The sequence below is a fragment of the Pelophylax lessonae genome (assembly GCF_965119305.1).
Source record: "Pelophylax lessonae genome assembly, chromosome: 1".
Classification (NCBI taxonomy): Eukaryota; Metazoa; Chordata; class Amphibia; order Anura; family Ranidae; genus Pelophylax; species Pelophylax lessonae.
In genome coordinates, this window is record NC_138768.1 from 197,297,689 (window position 1) to 197,314,847 (window position 17,159).

The 17,159-nt window shown below is 36.0% G+C and overlaps 1 protein-coding gene across 1 annotated transcript in view; it reads left to right on the forward strand.

Moving 5' to 3' along the window:
- The window catches only part of PRDM6 (PR/SET domain 6), a 190,267-nt gene that overhangs the window by 154,698 nt on the left and 18,410 nt on the right, over nucleotides 1-17,159 (forward strand). Inside the window, exon 8 of the mRNA XM_082260864.1 lies at nucleotides 15,138-15,314. Coding sequence (XP_082116990.1) covers nucleotides 15,138-15,314 — 177 coding nt within the window. The remainder of the gene's footprint in view (nucleotides 1-15,137; nucleotides 15,315-17,159) is intronic.

Genomic DNA, 17,159 nt, shown 5'->3' on the forward strand with positions numbered 1-17,159 from the left:
CTTTAAACACTTCCCATACTCTGGCGAGGTAACATCACCCTGCACCCATGGGGCCAGTACATACTTACCTGGGCTTTGTGCTCAGTCACAATGCCACTTTACTTTTACAATATCTTCTCAGAAAGAATAAAGCAGAAACCAAGTCCCAACAAGCTAGCATGACAACACTGTGAATATGGTCATTGACTATCAAGCTCTGGATGTTCTGATGTGCTATGGCCCCATCTGCAATTCCTGATCTTAAAACACTAGCAAAAAGCATTTTCTGAATTGGCATTTGACTTACTGGCCAGTTTTACCTTGGCTTGTATGGGCTGATCACCACACATGGGCTTTCAAGGAAATACAATAAGGCAGTGGCACTATAGGAGAGCTTTAAGAGGGAATGAAAATATAGTATGAAATGTGATTATTTCTATGCCTCATTCTGCCTTAGTCCTCTGTGGTATGAAGTTCAATATCTTTGCCGAGCATCTAGTTAAATGGTTTTGTATTACGGTTTTGCAGTAACACAACTCTGTGATGTTTTACAAAGTAGATCACGTCTTGATTACTCTAATAAGCTGCTAGTCACTGGATGGCCACAGATAAACAGAGTACGGCTAGTATAATTGTACAGAATGTACATAGCACTTCATATTTCTTCTGATGACTAATGTTTCTTTACCGCGCACTCTAGTTCCATAACACCAAAAAAGGCTTATTGATTTGACAGTATTTCAATAAGAGATTTATGCACACATTAAAACAACCACTGTTAGGAGCTAATTGTATGTGCTGAATGTATTACTCAGATGTGAGGGAACACGATTTCCCATAGAGTAACATAATATGGAAGAAAATATTTGAGAAGTATTTTTCTTCAATAAAGATTAAAGTAAAAGAGCAGTGGGACCCCAGACTTAAACTGCAGACTGTGCAAAAAAAAAAAAACCTCTCCATGGAATGGGATGTAAAATCCTATAAATAAAATTGACTTATGGTTGCTTATTCTCTGTTTACGAAGACAGCATTTTCATGTAGAGTTACAATCGATATGGATAGGATCTACTTTGCTAAATACCAGGACATCAAAATCTTCATTATGACATATTTTCAAGACAGCATATTTTAGTTCTGATCTGAGCCAACTTATTTGGTAATATTAAACATGAGTTTTAGAGTCTTGCACAGCAGAAACTCAGGACTTGACAATAAGCATAAAAAAAAAATTGTTCAGGCTAAAAATGGGTAAATCGCAGCCAGTGAGGGATATTTGCATTAAACAAACAGGAATGTAATTGTATTTAGACTGTTTCTAAATATTCACTTCTTAAAGTGGAACTCCAAAAAAAGCTTTTTTCCCCTGATCAATAAATAGAAACCACCTGATAGACGTTCTAACATTCCATATTTCATTCTGAAAGAAAAATCTATTTAGCTGGAGTTCAACTTTGACTTTTTCGCCTTATGCATATTCCCAGAGCTAGCTCACAATTTCTAGTTTTTAAACCCTATATTACCACCATTGTGGTACTTACAGTACACCATGTAGACCATGTATAAACATCTTCAAGTGAAATAGAATGAAATATATGAACCTAAAACTGTTAATGCAGCTTCTTCTAGTGTTGAAGTCGGAGTGCTGCATGCTGAAGATGGGGAATTAGTGACTTATTTTAGAGGTTATATACAAGTCAAACTGTAGCATGTAGAGCATCAGCAGCTCTTGCCATGGTGTGCAAGTATACACACAATACTTTCACATTATGACAGACTTATATCTCAGTTTCCTTCCTTCTGCACTATGTATTGCCAATGCTGCCATCATAGCTACGGTTTCTTTTACATTCAACATCTTTCCTAGTTAGCCATTGGGTGGTCAGCCAATCTCCTGGGTGTGCACTTGAGTTACATTATTCTGACACTCAGCTCCATTCTTCATCTTACTGATGTGATGTATGGAGCATGTGCTGCAAGCAGTGTACACAGACTACAAACAAAATCCTACAGAAAGGGGAAACGAGTTTGTACAAAGTCTCTTCTACATAGCCATTTTTCCACTTTAAATATGCATTGGGCTTAGATATTTAGGACTTTAGGGTTAGTTGGGGTTAAAGGGACAAAATGTTATGAAAACTGTTAAAGGTTACGCTTCCAGGAAGTGTAGAAACTTTGCTCACCAGAATGACACATAACTTAGGGTGTAGTAGCAGAAACTTGGAGGCTGCGACACATACCTGCCTAACATATCTATACTTGACAGTAGTTTTTTTTTTTTAATTACAGATATTCTTTGTGTGTAGGGATGGTTTGGCTCTTCAGATTACGTGTTATATGTTCAATTAGGGCAAGATTGGTAGGGTAATGCTTAGTGTAGGGGAACATTTTAATGAAACTATTAGGATCTCCAAACCCAAAAACTACCTCCTCCAGGCTCCCAAGACTGAGAACCAATGTCTTGCCTAAAATAGAAGATTTCACCATTTCACTAAAAAAACAAGGGGCTTATTTATAGAAAAGCAAAATTATAATTTATTGCCTTTTTTTTTTTTGGAAAGTATCATTTTCAGTAGTTTTGTCTCTTTACAAAAGCTGCTGTAAGCAATTTCCTCAAATGTTTTTTGCCATAATTCCACAAATCTAGTGTTATAAACTCTATAAAAAATGCATTTTCTTTCCCAAATTCTTTTAGATAAATTATCATATAAAATAGTGCAGCACTAGAGTTGATTGCCAAATATATAAATAAAAAAAAAAACTCAGCTCATAGATTCCATTAATGATCACAAACAAAAAACATTCATTGAAATATCAGTGCAAAATTGTAAAATCATGCTATAAAAAAAGATGAATGAGTGTCCATAAAAAGTGGATAAAATGGAATAAAGTCCTCATCCGAATCCCATGTGGCATCAAGTGAAGGGAAGGTAGTAATGGTTAAAACAAAATAAGGAAGATCCAGCTTCACACCCATAGTGTTTAATACAAACTGCTTACCGGATAGAAATGACCACTAAGTTATAGGTGGTCAGACTGGGCGTGAGGAAATAAGGTCTCCCTCAAACCATATGTGACTTTCTGCTCACACTGCTCCAACCAATCTCATATATAAAGACAAATGAACACTTCCATAGTGCAGTACCTATAAACCAATTTATTGTTAGTATAAAAGAATAAAAGAAGCACTTACAAAAAATCCAGATAAAATTAGCATAGTAAATAATCCAAAACGCAAACAATGGTTTCGGCGTCACTCTGGGCTTCACCATTGTTTGCCTTTTGAATTGTTTACTATGCTAATTTTATCTGGATTTTTCATAAGTGCAATCATTTATACTACCAATAAATTGGTTTATACGTACCTTCCCTTCACTTGCTATCACATGGGATTCGGATGAGGACTTTATTCTATTTATCCACTTTTTATGGACACTGATTCATCTTTTTTTATGACATGATTTTACAATTTTGCACTGATATTCCAATGAATGTTTTATGTTTGTGATTATTAATGTAATTTATGAGCTGAGTTTATATTTATTTATATATTTGACAATCAACTCTAGAGCTGCACTATTTTATATGATTTGTTTGGAGTTTGTATTTTGACTTTAAGTGCTGGCTGCTTTCTTCTTCTTTACTTTTTTCCCTATTTGCGGTGTTTTCCCCTATTTTGCTTAATGCTAGTTTATATCTGTTATTTTAAATACGAGGATTGGGGCAGGAATAATTTTACCAGTTTTTCACTGATGCATTTAGTAATCTTTCAGGCTTTTACCACTTTTTTTTTCTTTACACTTTAATATTGCAACTTTTAGCATTTCATTGCACTATAATATTGCAACTTTCAAACTTCCTTTAAGATGGAGAAAAACTGGGAATTTTGAGACACGCTGTATTAAAAGCATTTTTTGATGTGAAGTTAGGAAATCACAATGGTCTCATACACAGAAATCTTAACCATTACCCAATCCATGAAAAAAAGTTAGGCCAGATTTCCACGTATTTGTTTCCTGGAGCTGTTGTATAATGCATTAATGCAGCTGACCTTACCATAACTTTACTGATATGTTGGTCATCAATTGCAAACTAGCTATATACATCCTGTATATTATTAATAATATAATAATAATATATTTCACATTCAGATAATACAACTTCAAACAATCATAACATCAACAATTTGCAATGATGTCATATAACCTTAGAATCAATACAGGGATATTTTATAATGTAAAAAAAAGACTACTTGATGTGATTCATGTATAACTGATGTAGTTCAGGACATTAAGCTTCACAATCATGTCACACAATAAATGCTGTACTCGAAATTTTATTTATCACAGAATATAGAATGGTAGACTTCACTGTCAGTATGGAAGCTTATGTTTTATCCATAGGAAGTGTCCTTAAGTGGCACTTTTCTAAAGCTTCAGGTAGAAGAAATTGTTGAGCTGCCCGTAAAGTTGGAATAATTAAATGTGTGTCCATAGCCGACAGCAAGGTCAAAAAGGTTAATTTATAATGCCTCTTATTATACGCTTGGTTTCCTTTGCAAAGTATCTATAAGACTTGTGCAATAAGGGCTGAGATACATTAGATGGCAATGTGCAGCACAAATTAAGCCAAAAGGCATTCCATTAACTAGAACATTCATTACTGTCCACCTTAACCAAGTTTTCCAACAAGTACATATTGGCATTTAGTTAATTAGCATATGTTATTCATTAGGGAGAAATTATAGTTTTTAAAACTTTTTTTTAATATATATGAAAAATGTAATCACACTAATATTTAGCATCCTAAATAATAAATTAATTGTAAATAGTTAAAAAAAGAACTTTATATTTGTATATAGTTTATAATTACATATGTATATGGCAGCAGACACATATCTGCATTACATATGCATGTTCTCCTTACTGCTTAGTGCAATGAACCCAGCTCTTCTGCTTTAGTGCAAGGTCTGTCCGGACTGCAAAGCAACATTTTTTTAATAAGAAGGTGTTTATCCCAACAATTATAAGGTAAAAATATACATATAAACACTAGAAGGAGAGGAATTGATTTACAAAACTGTGTATAAAATACAAAAATGAAGATTTAAAATATCAAATAAATAACAATAAGGAAAAAACATTTAAAAATTACCTTCAGTTAAATATTACATTATGACTGATTTAGTGTGGTTAAGAAAACATATGCTTGAATGGGAAGTGTATAGAAACTATGAATATGTTTCCTTTAATGTCAGCCAAAATGCATTTGTGTAAATAAAATACCTATTTTTTTTATCCTTTAGGCTAAACTCTGGACAGGTATAAATGACACAAACTAATGCAGCTTTGCATTTATTAATACAACCTAAAATCTATTTTTAAAACTGATCTCTAACTTTTAGGGAAGTTTGAATAGTTTGTTTGGATCAAGCGGATCCAAACAAACTATTTACTTAACTAAGAGATACAGCAGCTGACGGCAGGGTATGAACTGTATGTACAGTACCCTTAGCTACACACAACATACAGTGCTGTGTTCTGCCAGTGGAATGGAAACTGCCCGTTCCTTCCCCGGAACAAAATTAAATCAGGCTGAGCCTTGTCATTCACGTGACATCATCTGTCTGCTTTTCCGCCTCAGCCAATAAGAGGAAGATTTGTATTCATTCAGAAAATACAAAGCTTCCTGTGAATTGGTGAGCAGCACTCAGCCTGACTTGATGTTATTCTGGGTGTGGAACAGGAAGTTCCCAACCCACTGCCAGAACACAGTGCTTTATATTCTATGTAGCTGAGGCTACATACAGTTTATACAGCTCTGAGAGACTCTGCATCTCTTAGGGAAGTAAATCACTTGCTTGGACCAGCTTGAACCAAACAAATCATTTAAACTTCACTAAACGCTAAAGTTCAGTATTAAATACAATCAGTGTAAGTACCTAAATATGACTTGGCATCAGCCTCGTTCATCCCCTGTATAGTTCAGAGAGGTTGAGAAAGAAGCAAAATTAATTGTTAAGATTTGCTTCAGTGGCAAGATCATGATTGGCAGAAAGGTGAGCTTATTAAGCCTAGTACACATGGGCTGAATGTTGGGCGACATCAGCCGGTTCAATAAAAACCATCTGACATTTAGCCTGTGTGTGCGGCAGCTGGTCCGATAGAAGCTGTTTGGCTTCTGTCAGACATACATGCTTGAAAACCAGCAGCTGACCATCTCCCATTCTGTGCCCTGAGCCAATGGCTGAGAGCGCTGACCAGAGTGTTATGGTGCGGGAGCCGCTCCCCTGTCAGGACACAATAGCTCAGCGGGGGAGATTGTTGTTATTGTTGGATTGTTAGTACAGAGACTCCGACCGAGGTTGGTTGAACAAAAAAATAAAAATAATGGTGTGTACAAGGTTTAGTGTGCTGCTTCTGACTGTTCAGTCACAGTTTGGGGTGGGATTAGATCTGCAACTGAAAGTGAAACTGCAGCAGAGAAAGGTCAGGTCCCCTCCCCTGATAGGCAGGGCTGTGCTGTGGGTCGAACTGTGTAAGTCTCAGGAGTGGATGGACAGAGACTGAAGTTCAGCTTTTTTAATTATTTATTTATTTTAGTTATAGGTCTTAGCCCTGACAATTTACACAACACTTTACATGTTGTACATTAACTTAAATCTCTGTCCTCGAGGAATTTACAATATGAGGACCATATCTCAGATGCATACACAAACTATAGGCAGTTCAGACAGGAAGCATTTAACCTACCAGCATGTCTTTTGCGGTGTGAGAATAAACTGGAGTACCTGAAGGAAACCTATACAAGCACACGGAGAACATGCAAACACCATGCAGGTAGTGTGCTGGTTAGAATTCAAACTGTGGACCCCATGGCTGCAAGGTGCAATTGATAACTACTAAGCCACTAAAATAAAATAAAAAACTTAACAGTTGTCCTGATGATTCCCTTCACAACAGCACACTCACTCTAAAGGCTTGCGGCAGCTTGATTACCAAGCTGTATTACTAAACAAAGTTGAAAGAGCTCAGGTTGCTAACTTGGCAATACTATCAGTCCAGAATTCAAGATTGGTTGAATGCTATTTCACACCCTTTGGCAGCTAAAACAGTACTGCATATGTAGCAAGTTTGTTTGCCTGGATCTCAGCTGTAAGGTGTCACTCCATGTTTGAGAAATGATTTAGACTAATCAGATATATTCATGAATTTTTCTTTTTTTATTTTAATTGCAGAGTTGTATTTCTTGCTATTATTTGGAAAATGTAATTTTCTACTATCTGGATGGGAGGGACTGCCTGCTATAGTCAAATGATCAGTCCCAATCTTGTAAAAAGAGATAAACTGCAGGAAAAGCAGTGCGCCATCCACATAAGTATAGGATGATATTTTTTTGATTGTACAGAACAATGTGCCAAACCCCTCCACTGCTGCCATGGTTACCAGGAATAAACAATTGAGTTTGGTTTTTTTGCCATTTTTTAGAAAATCAAATGACTGCAGGCTCAAGTGGCAAGTTCATTTTTACTAACATTTAATTAAAAAAGAAAACTTTATTTTATAGATAGATAGATAGATAGATAGATAGATAGATAGATAGATAGATAGATAGATAGATAGATAGATAGATAGATAGATAGATAGATAGATAGATAGATAAATAGATAGATAGATAGATAGATAAATAGATAGATAGATAGATAGATAGATAGATAGATAGATAGATAGATAGATAGATAGATAGATAGATAGATAGATAGATAGATAGATAGATAGGTAGGTAGGTAGGTAGGTAGATAGATAGATAGATAGATAGATAGATAGATAGATAGATAGATAGATAGATAGATAGATAGATAGATAGATAGATAGATAGATAGATAGATAGATAGATAGATAGATAGATAGATAGATAGATAGGTAGGTAGGTAGATAGATAGATAGATAGATAGATAGATAGATAGATAGATAGATAGATAGATAGATAGATAGATAGATAGATAGATAGATAGATAGATAGATAGATAGATAGATAGATAGATAGGTAGGTAGGTAGGTAGGTAGGTAGATAGATAGATAGATAGATAGATAGATAGATAGATAGATAGATAGATAGATAGATAGATAGATAGATAGATAGATAGATAGATAGATAGATAGATAGGTAGGTAGGTAGGTAGATAGATAGGTAGATAGATAGATAGATAGATAGATAGATAGATAGATAGATAGATAGATAGATAGATAGATAGATAGATAGATAGATAGATAGATAGATAGATAGATAGATAGGTAGGTAGGTAGATAGATAGATAGATAGATAGATAGATAGATAGATAGATAGATAGATAGATAGATAGATAGATAGATAGATAGATAGATAGATAGATAGATAGATAGATAGATAGATAGATAGATAGATAGGTAGGTAGGTAGGTAGGTAGGTAGATAGATAGATAGATAGATAGATAGATAGATAGATAGATAGATAGATAGATAGATAGATAGGTAGGTAGGTAGTTGGTAGATAGATAGATAGATAGATAGATAGATAGATAGATAGATAGATAGATAGATAGGTAGGTAGGTAGGTAGGTAGGTAGGTAGATAGATAGATAGATAGATAGATAGATAGATAGATAGATAGATAGATAGATAGATAGATAGATAGATAGATAGATAGATAGATAGATAGATAGATAGATAGATAGATAGATAGATAGGTAGGTAGGTAGATAGATAGATAGATAGATAGATAGATAGATAGATAGATAGATAGATAGATAGATAGATAGATAGATAGATAGATAGATAGATAGATAGATAGATAGATAGATAGATAGATAGATAGATAGATAGATAGATAGATAGATAGATAGATAGATACAGTATCTCACAAAAGTGAGTACACCCCTCACATTTTTGTAAATATTTTATTATATCTTTTCATTTGACATCACCAAAGAAATGACTTTGCTACAATGTAAAGTAGTGAGTGCACAGCTTGTATAAAAGTGTACATTTGCTGTCCCCTCAAAATTACTCAACACAGCCATTAATGTCTAAACTGCTGGCAACAAAAGTGAGTACACCCCTAAATTTAAATGTCCAAATTGGGCCCAATAAACCATTTTCCCTCCCCAATGCCATGTGACTTGTTAGTGTTAGAAGGTCTCAGGTGTGAATGGGGAGCAGTTGTGTTAAATTTGGTGTTATCATTCTCACTCTCTCATACTGGTCACTGGAAGTTCAACATGGCACCTCATGGCAAAGAACTCTCTGAGGATATGAAAAAATGAATTGTTGCTCTACATAAAGATGGCCTAGGCTATAAAAAGATTGCCAAGACCATGAAACTGAGCTGCAGCACGGTGGCCAAGACCATACAGTGGTTTAACATGACAGGTTTCACTCAGAAAAGGCCTCGCCATGGTCGACCAAAGAAGTTGAGTGCACGTGCTTAGTGTCATATCCAGAGGTTGTCTTTGGGAAATAGACGTACGAGTGCTGCCAGCATTGCTGCAGGGGTTTAAGGGGTGGGGGTCAGCCTGCCAGTGCTCAGACCATATACGCCGCACACTGCATCAAATTGGTCTGCATGGCTGTCATCCCAGAAGGAGACCTTTTCTAAAGATGATGCACAAGAAAGCCCACAGTCAGTTTGCTGAAGGCAAGCAGACTAAGGACATGGATTACTGGAACAATGTCCCGTTGATGAGACCAAGATAAACGTATTTGTTTCAGATGGTGTCAAGCATGTGTGGCAGCAACCAGGTGAGGAGTGCAAAGACAAGTGTGTCCTGTCTACAGTCAAGAATGTTGGTGGGAGTGTCATGGTCTGGGGCTGCATAAGTGCTGCCGGGACTGGGGAGCTACAGTTCATTGAGGGAACCATGAATGCCAACATGTACTGTGACATACTGAAGCAGATCATGATCCCCTGCCTTTTGAGACAGGGCCGCAGGGCAGTATTCCAACATGATAATGACCCCAAACACACCACCAAGACAACCACTACCTTGCTAAAGAAGCTGAGGGTAAAGGCGATGGGCTGACCAAGCATATCTCCAGATCTAAACCCTATTGAGCATCTGTGGGGCATCTTCAAATGGAAGGTGGAGGAGAGCAAGGTCTCTAACATCCACCAGCTGCATGATGTCGTGATGGAGGAGTGGAAGAGGACTCCAGTGGCAACCTGTGAAGCTCTGGTGAACTCCATGCCCAAGAGGGTTAAGGCAGTGCTGGAAAACAATGGTGGCCACACAAAATATTGACACTTTGGCCCCAATTTGCACATTTCCACTTAGGGGTGTACTCACTTTTGTTGCCAGCGGTTTAGACATTAATGGCTGTGTGTTGAGTTATTTTGAGGGGACAGCAAATTGACACTGTTATACAAGCTGTACACTCACTACTTTACATTGTAGCAAAGTGTAATTTCTTCAGTGTTATCACATGAAAAGATATAATAAAATATTTACAAAAATGTGAGGGGTGTACTCACTTTTGTGAGATACTATATTATATATATATATATATATATATATATATATATATATAGCATATCTATATATATTTATATATATAGCATATATACATTACATAATATTATACTGTATATGTTACACATTTGTGTTAAAGAGATAATGTGAAAATACTGTTGCACGTTAATGAACTGAAATCTAGTATTACCTGTGGGTTCCAGCACTTTATATGCTAACTTTACTCTTTGCACTCCTTTAATGTGAAGTCTATCACATACCATTATGAAGAAACAGTATTTAAAGATGTCCTACCCCAACATTTCATTTTCTTGATTTGTGCCACGTACTTGTGTTATTAAGTATCATGTTTTCTTTGTATTGCTTCCTTTGTGTGAAGTACCTAGTGTTCCTGCCAGTCCCCTTGCTTTCCTGTTTTAAACTGACTATGATAGGCATTAGAGCATATCCATCCCAGCACAGCCTGTCTATACTCCAATGACTTATCAGCCCCCCCCACCATTCACTGGGAAGATTAGTGTACTGCTGTTTCTCTCCATCCCCAGCTCTCTAAGCTGTGTATGCAGCTGAGAACAGAGATTATGGGCTCACTTCATAAGAAGAGGAATTTATTTTCATTCAAGAACAGACATTTTCTATATATATACACAGTATATATACAGTATATAGTTACAGTAAATACACACATACACAAATGTTTTGCCTTTCATTTCAGTTAGGTAAGATAATGGTTTACGTATACTTTAATGAACACTTTCTGTATTTTTAATGAAGATCAGTTTCCATAGTCATTATGTCTTAAGGTCACTGATAGTAAAAAAAAGTGAACCTGTTAGAGGAAGGTTTGCTATATTGACACATTCATATTCACCACTTTTGGTTAATAAAATCCGGCTGATGAGGTTATACGTCTATGGTACAAACTGTGGTGAATAAAACAAAGAGTACTATATGCTGTACAGAACTGATAGTCTGATGTTTGAAGTTTTTATAAATATGTTAATTGAGTTTTTTAAAAAATCTGTGAAATGAAAGTTTTGTGATATAGAAAAAAAACCTTAGCACATCCAGATGGAAGGTTAATTCTTGGCCTCAATCCCTGTGCTGCTGCCAGCACCACCTCTTTATCTCAGTGTGCAGCTAAGTTATTTTCCATTGTGGGCACCTAAATGCAATTATAAACAATCTGCTCAATATTAGCAACATGCTCTATTTATTAAAATGAGAACATTACCTTAATAGAATTAAGAACAGAAGACAGACATTACAGAATCCTAAATGAGAAATAACGTGAGTCTTGGCCATTAGTAAAAGGCTTTTAATCAACTAGGTGATTAAAATCATCAACCTTAAGGAATCAAATCTTAGCAGAAGGGCTATTAAATAAAATACTTAAAACCCTGTGTGTACATAATATTTATTTATTTTAACCACCAAGAAAACTGCAAGAGTAAATAAGAACTAGGAATCTTTGAAAAATGTTACATACTTAAGTCTTATTTCACAAACACCAGCATGTGAATTTATTTTACATTTTTTTTTTATTTAGAATATTATTCTCTGTGAATTGAGCCCTTTGCCTTATAAAAAAGTACAATGATAAATTACCTAATATGCTTAAAAAACATAAAACAAAAAAAAAAACAAAAAAAAAAAAAAACAACTTGATTGAAATTAGGTCTTTATTTGTTGGACTATACAGGCTGCAGCCTAAGGTAGCAAGTATTCAGCAGGGCAGAACGTTGTTGCCTTTTCAATCATTTATTTTATCCAACTTGCTGGTGACTGTATGGCGGAAGCCTGCTAAAAGCCAGCTACTAATGAGACTCTCGTTAAGAGCCCTAAAATGAAAAAAAAAAACAGTTTCTAGAGTTTAAATATATGTACACATATGTACATGTACAAGACAAAAATTGTGTTACAACTTATACAACTTCACTTAAAACCACGGTTTGTTGCATAAACTGTTGAGCATAGTATTTCACTGTATAAAGAGACCTCTTGTCCAGTTTCCTGGACAATGGTACGTGTGACTAATGATCGAGCCCTGTCCTACTGAACCTAAAAGAGAAAATTTGTTTTGGATGGATTTCCTATCTGACATGTTCCTTATATTCAGATCTAGTGTTAGGCTGGCTTCACACCTGTGCATTGTGGTACAGTGTGTTATAACAATGCACAGTAATGCATTGACCTATGTGTAGCGTGCTAGGGTGTCACCAATTTGATCTGGCTTCCCAATGCACAAGTATAGTACGGGATGTGCATTGGGGTGCACTGTTAAGAAAAAAGCAAAAATAAGGCTGTTTATTGTTCTACAACATATTGCCATGCATTGGAATCCCATTCAAAATGAATTGACTGCCTTAATGGAACATGCATTAACAAGCATATTTTGCATATTAATGCGTGAAATATACACAATAATGTAACAATGCATGGAACAGCCAGGGGCAAATGGAGCCTTATAGGAAAGTAATTGGTGTGAGCCACCAACAAAACTGCGCAAATGAATGTGGTAAATAAACACAAAAAATCAATTGAATTGCGTGAATATGTGAATGGGGTGAAATTACTTTCACTCTGTGAGCTGCAACATCAACGTAATAACATGACAGATAAAAAATTGAAAGAAATGTAGCGCTCAACAATTAAATAAATCACAATAATATATATCACAATATTAAATTACAAAAAGTTGTGTTTAAATGTGCAACAAATAGTGCAAAATAAAGTCTCTTGTGCTCAAATCATCAACGGGGTAAAACGAATAACAGCAGTTGATGGAAACACAGACTTGATAGGAGTGTAAATCTCAAAGCCTCCACCTCCACACGTTCACCCAGTGCTAGTATAAGTACTGCTTACCAGAAGTACAGGACCCCCCTTCCACCAAACCGGAAGTTTACGGTCTCACGTTTCCGACGCACGTTTCGTCAGTCCGCGCTGATGATCCCCTGATGATGTCAGCGCGGACTGACGAAACGTGCGTCGGGAATGTGAGACCGCAAAATTCCGGTTTGGTGGAACGCAGGCGTGGAGTGGCGTTTCCTACTCCCTGAAACCGCAACTTTTGAATTTCAAGGCTTTTAACCATTTGGATTGTAGTAAGTGCATTTTAAAGAAATAAATGTTCCTTTGATACAAAATGCTGCACCATGAGAGTCTTTTTGTCGTTTCTCCCTACTTATGGCTTGTACCTGAATTTATCCCTCGGTTTGGCTACACACTCTCAATGGTGAGAGAGTGCGATGTGTATGGTCGGATCAAGTGTGGATCAATATGCGTTTGTGACCCCCTATAATCAAGGGGTCCTGTACTTCTGGTAAGCAGTACTTATACTAGCACTGGGTGAACGTGTGGAGGTGGAGGCTTTGAGATTTACACTCCTATCAAGTCTGTGTTTCCATCAACTGCTGTTATTTGTTTAACCCTTTGATGATTTGAGCACCAGAGACTTTATTTTGCACTATTTGTTGCACATTTAAACACAACTTTTTGTAATTTAATATTGTGATATATATTATTGTGATTTATTTAATTGTTGAGCGCTACATTTCGTTCAACTTTTTAAATGGAGCCTTATACCTACACACATTTAGATAAAACACAAAAAACACTTGACCTTTGACTCATACTCTCCAATGACATGATTTAAGATTTCGGACTACCATACGTTTTATTAAGAACAATTTATTTTTTTACAATATAATCATTTTCTATCAAATGTCTACAGTTATTAATGCATTTTTCATTAGTTTATTTTAAATAGAGCTTCAGTTATAAAATGGCACACAAAGCATTTTGTAATTTAATGTTCTAAAAAATTACCTTTTCAATCTCCAAACACAGTTTTTTTAAATTAACAAGTCATTTTTAACTTGAGTTCTTTTCAATGTGGCAACCTGGTTGCACATCCCCAGAAATGTCCTGATTTTGTGATTAGCTTATAGTTTTCCTCAGAAGTCTGTACTGAGATGTTCCTTCCCCTACAAAAGGAAATTTAAAGTTGAAGTTCACTCAAACATTAACTTTATTTAAATCTACTCCCTTCCCATTTCTTCCCTGTGAAAGGAAAGATCTCACATATGCTGAAGGCATTCTAGTCGGATCACATGATCTGATCCCAGCACCGGTTTTAGTTCAGAGTAGGGACAGCAGGCAATGGATGCCCCATAGTAAGTGTATTGTTGATTTCATCTACCATGCTCTGCAGCTGTTGTCGGTGATCTCTCCTCTTCAAGGAAGCCAGCCGCTGGAGAGATCATGTGACCGGACTGAAGCGCCCTTAGAATAATTAAGTATACAGATCATTCCTTTACAGGGTAGACAAAATAGGCTTACAATGAGAGTGGGAGTAGATATAGATATAGTTAGTGTTTGATTGAACTTCCACTTTAATTTTTGGTGAGATTGTCTTAGGCTTGACCACTTCTAAAGGCATGAAGATGCTGCAGATTTCCTTGTTACAATGCTGAAATTTCAGCAGATCATAATAACAGTTGACTCTCCCAATTAGAAATCAGTATTAGAAAAGATACATTGACTCAAGCAGCAATTATTTGTGAAATCCTTGCATTTTATATAGATTACATGGAGGGGATTGAAGTCGCACATTGAACATGCAGGCTTACTGTGTATTTCTATCTTTTAGGCCTTACCAGTGTGGGCACTGTTCCCAATCCTTTTCCCAACCATCAGAATTAAGGAATCATGTCGTCACCCACTCCAGCGATCGACCTTTCAAGTGTGGATACTGTGGCAGGGCGTTTGCTGGTGCTACTACATTAAACAACCACATCCGAACTCATACAGGGGAAAAGCCTTTTAAGTAAGTAGATTTGCTGCTTAGAATATTGATGTCAATATACAAATACACAGTTACTGATAGATCTATAACTTCCCAACCTATCTGGGATGGGAACTGACAGGCTATCAGTAATATAGATTTAGTGGACACTTCACAAGGATTGAAATTCATGTATTGTAGAAATAGTTGCTTTTGATGAGCTTTAATCATTTTAAATATAGATATTTGAAAAGAACGGTCTGATTAGCTATCTGCCCTAATGATGTTACAAGGCGACATCTCCATGGACTTATAGAGACATAACTGTTTAATCACCAAGGAAGGAGTTTCTTTAGTGTCTGAGCGATCCGAATCGAGAACACTCTTCTAAAATCAAAGGTTATGACCTCAGATATACAGTAATTTAACCACTTAAAGTCTGGGCCTATTTCTGACACTTGTTGTTTACAAATAAATATCATTTTTTTTTTTGCTTGAAAATTACTTAGAATCCCCAAACATTATATATTTTTTTAAGCAGAGACCCTAGAGAATAAAATGGAGATCATTGCAATATTTTTTATCACACTGTATTTGCGCAGCGTTCTTACAAATGCAATTTATTTTTGAGAAAATACACTTTTTTTTAAATAAAAATAAAAAAACAGTAAAGTTAGCCCAATTTTTTTTTTCTATAATGTGAAAAATAATGTTACACTGAGTAAATAGATACCCAACATGTCATGCTTTAAAATTGCACATGCTTGTGGAATGGCGACAAACATTGGTACTTGAAAATCTCCATAGGTGACATTTGAAAAATTTCTACAGGTTACCAGTTTAGAGTTATAGAGGATGTCTAGGGCTACAATTGTTGCTCTCACTCTAATGATCGTGGTGATACCTCACATGTGTGGTTTGAACACCGTTTACATATGTGGGCGTGACTTGTGTATGTGTTCGCTTCTGCGTGCGAGCTAACAGGGACAATTTAATTATTTTATTTTTTTATTTTTACACTGTCCCTTTAATGTGAGATCTCGGGTCAAGAAGACCTCAGATCTCACATCTACATTAAAAATCAAAAAATTTAAAAAGTCATTTTTTTTTTCAAGATGAAAAAAATGGGCCCTTTAAGGCTGTTAGGAGGAAGCGACGTATAACGTTGCTCTGGTCCTCTAAGGCCATAGAGTCGAGTGGGGGCCATCTTGTCGTCACTCAAATTCCTGCCTGAGAGGAGAGCAGACCGAATTGTTTTCCCTGCTAGCCACGGCTCCGGTAAGTGGGGAAGATGACCGGGAAGTGGCGGGAGGGGAGGCACCATAGTTACAATCATAACCATAGTTGCAAGGCTTCAAGCCTGGCAATCCTATGCTTTGCTGATTGTCCGTTTTGCAAATAGTAGCCTGACTGTTATGCTGATCCTCTTGCTTCAATACTTTGAATGACTTGTAAAAAAAGTATGCAGGTAATGATTTTCAATTTTCCCAAGTTGCATGGTTATTGCGAGTTAGTGAGACAGAATATTGGAAAGAAAGAGGCTCAGCATAACAGCCAGGCAACTAGCATTTTCAGAATGTGACAATGGTTGCCCATTTTACTAATGAAAGGTTTGCTTGAAAGCATTTAATATGATTGGTAAAATGTTACCACTAAATACAGAGCTTAGCATAAGACAAGATCAATTCTCCAACACAGTCCTCAAGGCAGTAGTGAACTGAGTATATAATAATCCAAATCAGTTACCCCACTTGCTTGTCAGGTAAACATGATACTATTTAATGACCTTCCATTCATGATATAAAAACAAATGCCAGTTGATTTTAGTGGTTTCATTCTCTTATTTTCTGTGACTAGTAGGGTTATTACCATTTACAAGTTTCTTTT